Source organism: Rutidosis leptorrhynchoides, chromosome 9 (assembly GCF_046630445.1).
Source record: "Rutidosis leptorrhynchoides isolate AG116_Rl617_1_P2 chromosome 9, CSIRO_AGI_Rlap_v1, whole genome shotgun sequence".
NCBI classification, from domain to species: Eukaryota; Viridiplantae; Streptophyta; class Magnoliopsida; order Asterales; family Asteraceae; genus Rutidosis; species Rutidosis leptorrhynchoides.
In genome coordinates, this window is record NC_092341.1 from 1,649,194 (window position 1) to 1,661,276 (window position 12,083).

The following is a 12,083-nucleotide window of genomic DNA, read 5'->3' on the forward strand; positions in this document are numbered from 1 at the left end:
ATTTATTTTACTTCTTTTATTCTTTTTCCCTTTACCACTTTATTTATTTATTTATATTGTATTAAAATTCTTTTTTAATTCTTTTTTCCCTCTATTTCTTTACAATTTCTTATGTCTTCCCCCACATTTTACTATTAAATAACAACAATATATAAATTGTGTTACTTTATATATTGTTACGAAATACATGTATATATTTTTTTTGTTAGGGTTATTAAAGTTTAAGTACTTAATTTAAAACATAAATGTGTACAACGAAAAACTCGCTAGCTATGTTATATATATAAAAAAAAAGTGGACCGCCGCATCGCGTGACTTACCCAAAACTAGTTCATTTCTTTCGTGTCATGTCTTTAATACTTATTTTTTTTCTTGTTCTTCAACGCAAACATATATAGATATTTTAAACTCATAAATGATCAATCCTAGATTAGAGTTTAATCTAATCAAGGATTGAGTGCAATGAGGGATGGAATGTGGTGTTGATAATGTTTATGGGACTTTATGATCGTCTTTCACTAACATCGAGTGATCAATCACCATGTCACGGTCTTGATGTAATTACCTTAGCCAAAATTATGATAACTCCTCGGGCAAAGTCACGAGTGAATCACAAAGGCTAGAGCAATCGCCCAGAATCAACAACCTAAAATTAGAGGCCAAACTCCCTATTTATAGGTTTGGAATCTTCGTGGACACAATGCTTGCGCACACTTTATTACTCCGCAATGGTTATGCGGGACACTTTCGCAGTTTTGAATTTATGCGGGCTTTAGCAATGTAACAGCGCAAAATACGCGGTTGTTGTTTATTCACGCAGCCTTGATTTCACTTGCTTTTGCTCTACCTTTTACCCTTAAACTATGCATATACATACTTATGTATATGATTAATAACCACATAGTCACCGTGACATTACCATATTGCTAGATCAATAATAATTTACTATTATTGTTATTAAAAATTACTCATAATCATACTGTTGTTTTTTTTTTTGATTGTTTTAATAAAACTTTTTGCTTGCTTTTCAAAAAAAAGTTGCCGTGACATTATAATATCAATAGATCAATATATTATTATGCGTCCTGTAATTGTTGATTTCTGGCTAATATTAATATATTTATTTTCTTACTTTTTAAAAATAAAAAAACAATTAACACTATTCCATAAAAACATTAGTATATTATAATTATGGTTAGATTTGGGGGGGGGGGGGGAAGCACCTTTTAGTTTTGTGTAAACACCTTTTAGTTGAGAGACATTAATTCTTACATCACTTTATTTTTGTATTATTAAAAGATTTATTTCTGACAATTTTATATAGGATGAAAAAAATTTACATGAAGAAATAGTAATTAAAGGAAAGGGAAAAGTAAAATCATTTAAAAATTAATTTGATATTGTATAACAAAATGAGATGTTCTTCCCTTAGTCGAGGGTATATATATATATATATATATATATATATATATATATATATATATATATATATATATATATATATATAATAAATAAGGAAATACATAGTATAAGTCAATAATAGTAATCCATAGTATACTTAGGATTCTTTCTTAAGGTGATTACAAAATCTGTAATCGTGCCTGCCTGCCTGCCAGGCATGTTTTTCTAAACAAGTCGTTACTGTATAATAGAAGATGAAATGGGTAGCATTATCACTTTGTTTATTTATTTTTTTCATTATCATTATAAATTATAAATATAAAATATAATACGGAGTATATAATATAAATATAAATATGAATATAAATATAAATTATAAATAATTGATAAATAATATAATAATAATAATTTTTCTAACTATAAACCAAAAATAGCTCCACTAACTAAATAAAGAATAAACAGAGTCCAACCCAGGAACAATTCTACTCTTATTTCTGGTGTATATACATCTGTATCTATCTATCTATCTATCTATCTAGCTACTAATTAATTAGTCTTTGTTGTTGGTTTGCTTTAGAGGAGGAGAATGGTGTTGAGAGCATCAATGGTGGTGGTGGTGGTGTTTATGCTTCTTGTGTTGCCTCCAATCTCCGTCAATGGGGACACAGATCCATCTGATGGTTTCTACTTTTCCATCTATCTCTAACCCCCTCCCCCTTATTCTTCAATTTACTGCCACACTATCTATATTTATATATGTATATGTACTCATTTATTTCTGGATTTTTGATTAGATTCTTGTTGCTCTGTCACAGACATTGTACTTACTTTTCCATCATGTTTCTGATTTTAGCATAAATCCTTTTATGGGACTAGTATACTAGATACGTGGATGTGGATCTGGATTTGGATTTGGATTTGGATTTGGTTTCAATCCATCCATAACTTTCTTCAGTTTTAAACTTCAACTAGTTTACAACAGGATTAAATCAGCTACCTAATTACTCTTATTTTTGTACATGCTTTCTCTAAATAATGGTCTACCAACCTTTATTTTCTTACCACTTACAAAACACATCATTGTTGTAACTAATTTTGGACTTTGATTGCCATATATGCTCATCATGTATGCTCTTACATATGCAATTGCTGACTAATAGGGAGTATATGATACCACCACTTAAGTCTCCACAATTTATAATGCTATATGGACCTGTCTATTTGTTCTAATATTGGAACTTTAAATCTAACCTTGTTCATCATCTAATACAACCATGCGTGGTGTGGTTGATTTTTGTATATGCAGCTGCTGCGCTGAGGGTCATGTATCAAGGTTTGAATTCTCCAGGACAGTTGACCAAATGGAGCTCAAATGCTGGGGATCCATGTGGCGAAAACTGGAAAGGCGTCAAGTGTTCAGGTTCTAGAGTTACCGAAATGTATGCCACATTCAACCCCACACCTCTTTCACTCTTGCCATCTACCAAAACTCTAACCTTTTTTTTTTTTTTTTTTTGGGTAATTCAGCAACTTACCCAGTCTAGGGCTATCTGGTAATATCGGATACCAGCTTACAAGTTTGACATCCTTAACCACCTTGTAAGCTAGAAGAAATCACATTCAATTTATCAGTGTCTTTTGGTTAGTAACTTAAATAATTGTACAAACCTTACTTTCTGTTTTTCTATGGTATTGCAGGGATATAAGCAACAATAATCTTGGCAACCAGATACCTTATAACCTACCTCCTAACTTGCAAACACTGTATGCTCTTATTTACTCCATATATTATTTTTACTTTTCCTCTTTTTTTAATTTTATATATTGTTGCACTTCTCTTAAGCATTTACATGTTGTTGTGTAATGTAGAAATATTGCAGGATGTGGTTTCAGTGGCACCCTTCCATATTCTATTTCACTCATGACGCCTTTAAAATACTTGTAAGTGGACTCCAACATAATCCCTCTTGTATCCCTTGGATGCATCATAATGTTTACGAATGTGCTTCTTCTTTGACCAGAAATGCCGCTCACAATCAATTAAATGGCGATTTGCAAGACATGTTTGGAAAACTTACATCTCTATCCACATTGTAAAGCTTTCAGATCCCAAGCTCAATCTGTGTTTTGTTTTGCAGTACTATTTATCTAAGGAGTTTTTATCAGTTGTTTTAATATGTGCGTGTTAAAAGATGAAGGAGGATGGAAATTAATAACACTTTGTTATGATTCAGGGATCTATCTTTCAATTCTTTTACGGGTAATCTTCCCGAGAGCTTCAGCTCGCTGTCCAGCGCAACTGATATGTATGTACATAAATCTGATATGTCATTTAAGTGTTTGTGTTGAGATTTCGTTTTTTGTTTTTTTCAAAAAAAAAAAATTGTATTTAGATGTTGCTTCAATCATCCTTCTTCCTCCTTCTAATGTTGCAGGTATTTGCAAAACAACCAGTTTACAGGACCTATTGATGTTCTTGCCGATCTTCCCCTAAAAAACCTGTCAGTGTTCCAATCCACTTTCGTAACGAATAAATAAGTTAATATCTTCATATTTAATATTATATATACTTGGCTACCGACACTGACTTTCACTTTTGTTTACTTAGGAATGTTGCCAATAACAAATTTAGCGGTTGGATTCCTAGCCAGTTAAAGAACATAAATCTGCAGTAAGTATCTGATGCATTCAAGTGCCTCATCACATCTGTAATTATTTATTAACTTGAATGTTAAAATCAACGATTTGCATGACAGAAAAGACGGTAACTCGTGGAACTCGGGGACAGCTCCCCCACCTCCACCCGGTACACCTGCAACAGCTGCTCGTAATCACCAACCGAGTGGCAATAAGACCCCATCTTCTAGCAATGATCAGAAGAAATCGGGAGTGAGCGGTGGAGCTATAGCAGGTATCGTGATATCCATTTTGGTTGTTGGTGCGGTGATTGCGTTCTTCTTGTTAAAGAAGAGATCCAAAAAGTCACATGCGGATATTGAAAAAGTGGAGAATCAGCCTTTTGCTTCTCTTGCCTCACAGCCACAGGGAGCTCAAGGTACACATTTAGAGAGACCTACTTATTTAAACAAAAATTTAATTTAATATTAATGAAGTCTATTACAACTTTAGTGTTACTGCATTCTTTTTTACAGAAATTAAGTCTGTTCAGGCATCCTCAATGGCTAGTAACACAAAACCATTTGAGATTTCATCGGCAATAAATCTTAAACCACCACCCTTGGAACGCCACAAGTCATTTGATGATGATGATGATTTCACAGCAAAACCTGTAGTTCCCAAAAAAGTAAGTGTTGCTCCAACAAATACCAAAACGTATTCAATAGCGGATCTTCAAATAGCTACTGATAGCTTTAGTGCGGATAACCTTGTCGGTGAGGGGTCTACTGGACGTGTATTCCGCGCTCAATTTGATGATGGAAAGGTATTGTGTTGTTTTATCTCTCCTGTTAAATGTGTACGAGTTACAGTTTCGTTGATGTATTTTTCACCCTCATCTTAACTTCAAGTAATTAAGGAAATCTTAATAAACATCAAACTGACTCATGCAGTTCACATCATGTTGTTGTAGGTTGTTGCCGTGAAGAAGATAAATTCATCTGCTCTACCTGGTGACATGTCAGAAGATTTCATTGATATAGTTTCAGATGTATCGAGGTTACGGCATCCAAATGTGACAGAGTTGATTGGATATTGCTGTGAACATGGGCAGAACCTTCTGGTTTATGAGTTCCTTAAAAATGGTTCATTGTTTGATTTCCTGCACCTCTCAGATGAATACAGCAAGCCGTTAACCTGGAATAACCGTGTCAAGATTGCTTTGGGGGCAGCACGTGCATTGGAGTAAGTTTACATTCCTTCCTTCCTTCTCACTGTGGCATGATTGTACCACTATTTATTTACTATCTTTATAATTCTTGTCCAGATATCTACATGAAGTATGCTCGCCATCCGTTGTACATAAAAGTATTAAATCGGCCAACATCTTACTGGACTCGGAGCTCAATCCTCATCTTTCAGACTGTGGTTTAGCCAGCCTTGTTCCAGATGCAGATCAGGTAGACTATGGGTGGTCCAGGTGTCAGTATAAAGCTTCTGTATGTTCTTTGTTATCTGGCTTACCTTTTCCATAACTAATGGTTACAGGAAGACAACAATGGTGGATCTGGATACAGTGCCCCTGAAGTTTCAATGTCTGGTCAGTACACGATAAAAAGCGACGTTTATGGGTTTGGTGTCACCATGTTGGAACTGCTCACTGGAAGAAAACCATTTGATAGGTAAAGGTTCTGATCATGTACACAATATAGATGTGTTTCCACCAAGTGCACATATATATATATATATATATATATATATATATATATATATATATATATATATATATATATATATATATATATATATATATTATATATATTTATCGTGGGGGTATATGATTTGCATACACAGCTCGAGGACAAGATCTGAGCAGTCTTTGGTGCGATGGGCAACACCTCAGCTTCATGACATAGATGCCCTTGTGAAGATGGTTGATCCTGCACTCAAGGGACTCTATCCAGTTAAATCTCTGTCTCGGTTTGCTGATGTTATTGCTCTATGTGTACAGGTAATTTGTAATGCAATTTTGAGATGTTATTCAGTGTTAATATGTATGTATTAGTATCATAATAATAAGTTGATGATAACTGATGGTGTTGATTTTGTCAGCCTGAGCCAGAATTTCGACCACCCATGTCAGAAGTGGTGGAGGCATTGGTTCGACTAGTGCAGCGGGCAAACATGAGCAAGAGAACTGTTGGTAACGATCAAGTTTCATCCAGCAACCAGGAGTTGGACCTTTAAACTTTTGGAAGCCAAAACACGACGATGTTCATTTATCTGCCGCCTTTGTTGTAACATTTTGTCACGTTCTTCTTCTTCTTCTTCTATTTATTATTTATTGTATGTATTTTGATGATTGTTAGATCTCTTGAGGGAGGTTCTTTGTAAAATATAAAAAGAAAAGGCTGTTTGGAAGTTGAGATTGTTCGTACCACCACCTCCATTAAATTAAATTAAATTGATTATTAATTGTCTTTGAATAAATTTTTTACATGTGAAATGCGGAGGTCTACAGTCTACTGACCGTAGAGCTTATCAATCGATCAAAAGTTTGTTGTTTTAGGCTCATGACTGTGTGGATTGGTTATCAAAACTGTATAGGCAGGTATTTTTTTTTTTTTTCTTCTTCGGCCAAAGTAGTAGTGGAGATTGAACCTGTATCTCGTTTGAATATTTTCAAGCATCTTATTTTCAAGCATCTAACCAGTAGGTCACCTGGAATTTCGTATAAGCAAGTATTGCACGCAAAAAGATATTTGGACATTTATGATTTCTGAATCGTCCCATTCATATCGATTATAAACGTTACGCACTTATTGGTGTCATTGCGAGGTATTGACCTCTATATGTGACATTTTTCAAAATTTGCATACGTTTTTATGATACAAACCATAACCTTTATTATAACCAAAGGCTTAAACAATATACTAATGATTATCGTTTAACGATAATCTTAGTCTTACAAACTTTACATTTGATAATAACAATACGATTTCCAACATATTTCACATTACAAATCTTTCGGTATGCAGTTTTATTTTTGACACAAATATGCATACTCCAAATCTTGCTTAAATTCGGCATAATGCAGCGGAAGCTTTTATTTATCACCTGAGAATAAACATGCTTAAAACGTCAACATAAAGTTGGTGAGATATAGGTTTAAAGCTAGCAGCGTTATAAATATAGACCACAAGATTTCATATACATAAACGTTTTAATAAAAATATTCTAAGTGGTTGAGCACTTGATAACCATACTTAACATTTAATCAACGTCGCATATTTCCTTTATTATGAAATCTCACTTCACTGTACCAAGTGTAGTCACCGAAACGAAGTACTGTGCAACCGTTGAATACTGGTCGTCCAGTCCGGTTGGGGTTGTCAGGCCCGATAGATCTATCAACAGGATTCGCGTTTACAATACCACATGTAAATAGTAGTTACCAAGCTACAGGAAAGTATGCCAGTGGTACAACTCAACGTAGAATATATTTTTTATCACTTGTGTCCATAACGTAAATCATAAAATGCATGTATTCTCATCCCGAAATATTTAGAGTTTAAAAGTGGGACTATATACTCACTTTTGCCTTGAAGATATATAACACGACCTGGTCTCCGATAGATATCACGAACCTAACCATATATAATATATCAACATATTTTCTTTTCAAATAATAGTTACATGTATACTTATAATACTTTTAATATCTAATAGTCCGTAGTTAGCAGTCCGATGTTAGTAGTCCACAATTAGTTGTTCAATAAAATAAATAAAGACCCCATCGTATTCGTATTGATCGGAATTAATCTCGACCCATGGTACCGTATTGTCAAATGACGTGTTGCGTACATAAAGTACCGTGTTGTCAAATGACGTGTTGCGTACAATCATGAGGTCTTATAATTAATCCTCTCGTGTTGTTTACGGGTGGTCCCGAAATATATAAAATCAAATCATAAGTAAATATATATAAAATATAAAATATCATATTAATTAGCAAAGATATGATTAGTTTAGTTTTACTCCAATTAATTTCGTAGCTAAACTAGCTTCGGATACCCAATTTTGTTTTAGCCGTAGTTTCTTCAATACAACTCCGTTTTTGTTAGTTCAACTTGCCACTTCCTTGGATCGAGCCATTATTTATGAATATGAACAGTAAATACCTTAGTTTGTATTCGAAATCACAGGTTATAGGTCAAACTTTGGTGAATCTTATGAAAGTGATCATTTCCGTCGTAAAAACAACATCTAGATGATCATTTTTACAAAAATACTTACACTTTGAGTTACACCATGAGATTTTTATATATTAACATATTCATAAGAAATATCATTTTTCCAGAATATAAACTTCCAATTCAAAGTTTAAGATGGTTTTTAATTATCCAACCCAAAACAGCCCCCGGTTGCACTCCGACGACGTAAATTCAGTTTTAAGGTGTTCTTTGTAAAATAAAGTTGTATCTTGTTAAGTTAGCATATCATTATGATATATTACAGGTCTTGAAGTATTTTAAAAGTCAAGTTAGAAGGATCTATTTAGTTTGCGAACAAGTTTGAAATCATTCAAACTATGTTCTTGTTGTTATAATTTGTAACTCAAAATAAGATAGCTATATGAATATGAATCGAATAAGATTATGAATAAGGTTACTACCTCAAGTTACTTGGATAAAGCTACTGGAAAGGAAGTATAACTCTTGATCCTAAAGAGTGGTGAAGTTGGATTGAAAGATTGGAAGTAATATTGCAACTTCTTGATTCTAGGTTGTTTTTATGATGATTAAAGCTTGTAATTGAAGCTAAATGATGGGGAAAATGCTTGGAGATGATCAAGTATGAAGTTAGGAGTGTTTTGAGAGAGAAATGGGAGTGTAAGTATGAGAAAATGGAATGAAGAAATGGTGTTCATGCATAAAAACATTTTTAGTTTATAAAGAAAGAAAAGATTCCTAATTTTGTTTTCTTGCTAAATAATTCATGCTACTTGACAAATGGTTGGTTCCACATGTTCCTTAATCATTTAAGGATGCTAAGGATGATAATTGATGTGTATATACCAATAGTATATACATCTAGAAGTTGCGTACAATACGGTTACATATACCCTAGGTATACGTGTAGAAATCTTGAGGAAACGGAACGAGAATTCAAATATAGCTATCTTTTGTAAATATACTTATATTGTTTTATGTATATAAGCCCTTTAAAAGTGATTAAATACATATTTATACGATACTTGTATAAGCATTATAAGTTATAGGTATATATGTCAAAGAACGTTACATATAGTTATCTTTTTGAAAACTTAAGTTAGTAGTCTCAAAGTATACTTATAACTCATTGTTATTAGTACACAATGATATGTTAAACCATCCTTAGATCATATTAAATATGTATAAATACGTATATGTACACAATCGTATAATTATCGTATGTTATATAGTTCGTGATATCATCGGTCAAATTGGACGGTCAAACGTTGTGTAAAACTCTTTTCAAAAACACAAGACTCAACAATTTGGATTGCTTATCATGTTGGTAATGTTTAATTTATGTAAATATTAATCTCATATGTATAAAACGATCAAAAAAAATTCGGGTCGTTACAGTACCTACCCGTTAAATAAATTTCGTCCCGAAATTTTAAAGTTGTACCTATTTTGCGTTCTCGGGAAACAAATGTGGGTACTTTTGTTTCATCTGATCCTCTCATTCCCAAGTAAACTCGGGACCCCTTCGAGCATTCTAACGAACCTTAACGATTGGTATGTTGTTCTGCTTGAGCTGTTTAACTTCACGGTCCATGATTTCGACTGGTTCTTCTATGAATTGTAGTTTCTCGTCGACTTGGATTTCTTCAAGGGGAATGGTGAGGTCTTCCTTTGCAAGACACTTCTTAAGGTTTGAAACGTGAAACGTATTATGTACTCCGGCGAGTTGTTGTGGTAACTCGAGTCGATAAGCTACCGGTCCAATGCGTTCGATGATCTTGAACGGGCCTACATACCTTGGGTTCAGTTTACCCCTTTTGCCGAAACGTATTAAACCTTTCCAATGTGACACCTTTAGCATAACCATGTCACCGATCTGAAACTCTAATGGTTTCCTTCGGACATCGGCGTAGCTCTTTTGGCGACTACGGGCTGTTTTCAATCTCTCCTTGATTTGTACTATATTCTCAGTAGTTTCGTGTATGATCTAGGGACCAGTTAAACGTCGATCTCCTACTTCATTCCAACAGATAGGGGATCTACACTTCCTTCCATACAGTGCTTCGAATGGTGCAGCTTTAATGCTCGCATGATAACTATTATTATACGAGAATTCTGCTAATGGTAGATATTTATCCCATCCATTTCCAAAATCGATCACACATGCCCTGAGCATGTCTTCAAGAGTTTGAATTGTTCTTTCGCTCTGCCCGTCAGTTTGCGGATGATATGCGGTGCTCATATCCAAATGAGTTCCCAGGGCCTCCTGTAGTGATTGCCAGAACTTTGATGTAAATCTACTATCACGATCGGATATAATGGAAATAGGTATTCCATGCCTTGAAACAATTTCCTTTATGTATAATCGTAATAGTTTCTCCATTCTATCCGTTTCCTTAATAGGCAAGAAATGTGCAGATTTGGTGAGACGATCAACTATTACCCAAATGGTGTCATAACCCCATACAGTCTTGGGTAACTTTGTGATAAAATCCATGATAATACCGTCCCACTTCCATTCTGGGATTTCTGGTTGTTGAAGTAACCCTGACGGCTTCTGGTGTTCTGCTTTGACTTTGGAACAAGTTAAACATTCCCCGACATATGTTGCAACGTCTGTCTTTAAATTAGGCCACCAATAATGCATCTTAAGATCTTGATACATCTTTTCAACTCCAGGATGTATCGAGTATCTTGTCTTATGTGCCTCGTTCAATATCAACTTCCTTAATCCACCCAACTTTGGTACCCATATACGTTTTGCAAAATATTGAATTCCATCTCCCCGTATAATGAGTTGCTTCTCATACTTCTTCATTGTTTCATTTCCTATGTTTTCCTTAGTAAGAGCTTCTTGTTGAGCCTCTTTGATTTGTAAGTTGAGATTCATGCGAATTTTTATGTTCATCGCTCGTACTCGAATTGGCTCTCGTTCCTTTCTGCTTAGAGCGTCAGCCACTATATTCGCTTTCTCGGGATGATAGCGAATCTCACAATCATAGTCGTTTATCAGCTCGACCCACCTACGTTGCCTCATGTTCAGCTGTTTTTGATCGAAAATATGTTGAAGGCTTTTATGATCGGTAAACACAGTGCATTTAACCCCATATAAGTAGTGTCTCCATATCTTCAATGCAAACACTAATGCTCCCAGTTCTAGATCATGCGTCGTATAATTTCGCTCGTGAATCTTCAATTGTCGGGATGCGTACGCAATAACTTTCTTTCGTTGCATAAGGACGCAACCAAAACCTTGTCGCGAAGCGTCACAATATATCTCAAAATCATCGTTCCCTTCAGGTAACGATAAAATAGGCGCCGTAGTTAACTTCTTCTTTAGTAATTGAAATGCACTCTCCTGCTCAGAAGTCCATTCGTACTTCTTCCCTTTTTGCGTTAACGCTGTTAATGGTTTAGCTATTCGGGAAAAATCTTGAATAAACCTTCTATAATAACCGGCTAATCCCAAAAATTGACGTATTTGTGTTGGTGTCTTAGGAGTCTCCCATTTTTCAATGGCCTCAATTTTAGCTGGATCAACCTGAATTCCTTTGCTACTAACAACGTGGCCAAGAAATTGCACTTCTTTCAACCAAAATGCACACTTAGAAAATTTGGCGTATAACTGTTCTTTTCTTAACAATTCTAATACCAACCTTAAATGCTGCTCATGCTCTTGCTCATTTTTGGAATAGATAAGAATATCGTCAATGAAAACGATAACAAACTTATCTAGATACGGACTACAAACTCGATTCATAAGGTCCATGAATACAGCTGGCGCATTCGTCAATCCAAACGGCATGACCAAAAATTCGTAATGACCGTAGCTTG

General features: G+C 34.6%; 1 protein-coding gene across 1 annotated transcript; it reads left to right on the forward strand.

Annotated features, from left to right (window-relative positions):
• Positions 1-1,988: 1,988 nt before the first annotated feature.
• Positions 1,989-6,554, forward strand: LOC139867712 (protein STRUBBELIG-RECEPTOR FAMILY 6-like). The gene is made up of 16 exons (XM_071856075.1): positions 1,989-2,081; positions 2,708-2,840; positions 2,929-3,000; positions 3,100-3,165; positions 3,271-3,342; positions 3,423-3,494; positions 3,636-3,707; positions 3,837-3,902; positions 4,010-4,072; positions 4,158-4,456; positions 4,554-4,843; positions 4,991-5,262; positions 5,345-5,477; positions 5,566-5,699; positions 5,872-6,028; positions 6,130-6,554. Exons 1-16 carry the CDS (start codon positions 2,006-2,008, stop codon positions 6,262-6,264), a joined length of 2,112 nt encoding a protein of 703 aa, XP_071712176.1. The 5' UTR covers positions 1,989-2,005; the 3' UTR covers positions 6,265-6,554.
• The last annotated feature ends 5,529 nt before the right edge of the window (positions 6,555-12,083 follow it).

Bases quoted from the DNA above. Each gene is read 5' to 3' on its own strand.
- LOC139867712 (XM_071856075.1), top strand. From the start codon at position 2,006: ATGGTGGTGGTGGTGGTGTTTATGCTTCTTGTGTTGCCTCCAATCTCC. The intron at 3,001-3,099 runs GTAAGCTAGAAG...ATGGTATTGCAG, and splicing joins TTGACATCCTTAACCACCTT to GGATATAAGCAACAATAATC. The intron at 3,708-3,836 runs GTATGTACATAA...CTAATGTTGCAG, and splicing joins CTGTCCAGCGCAACTGATAT to GTATTTGCAAAACAACCAGT.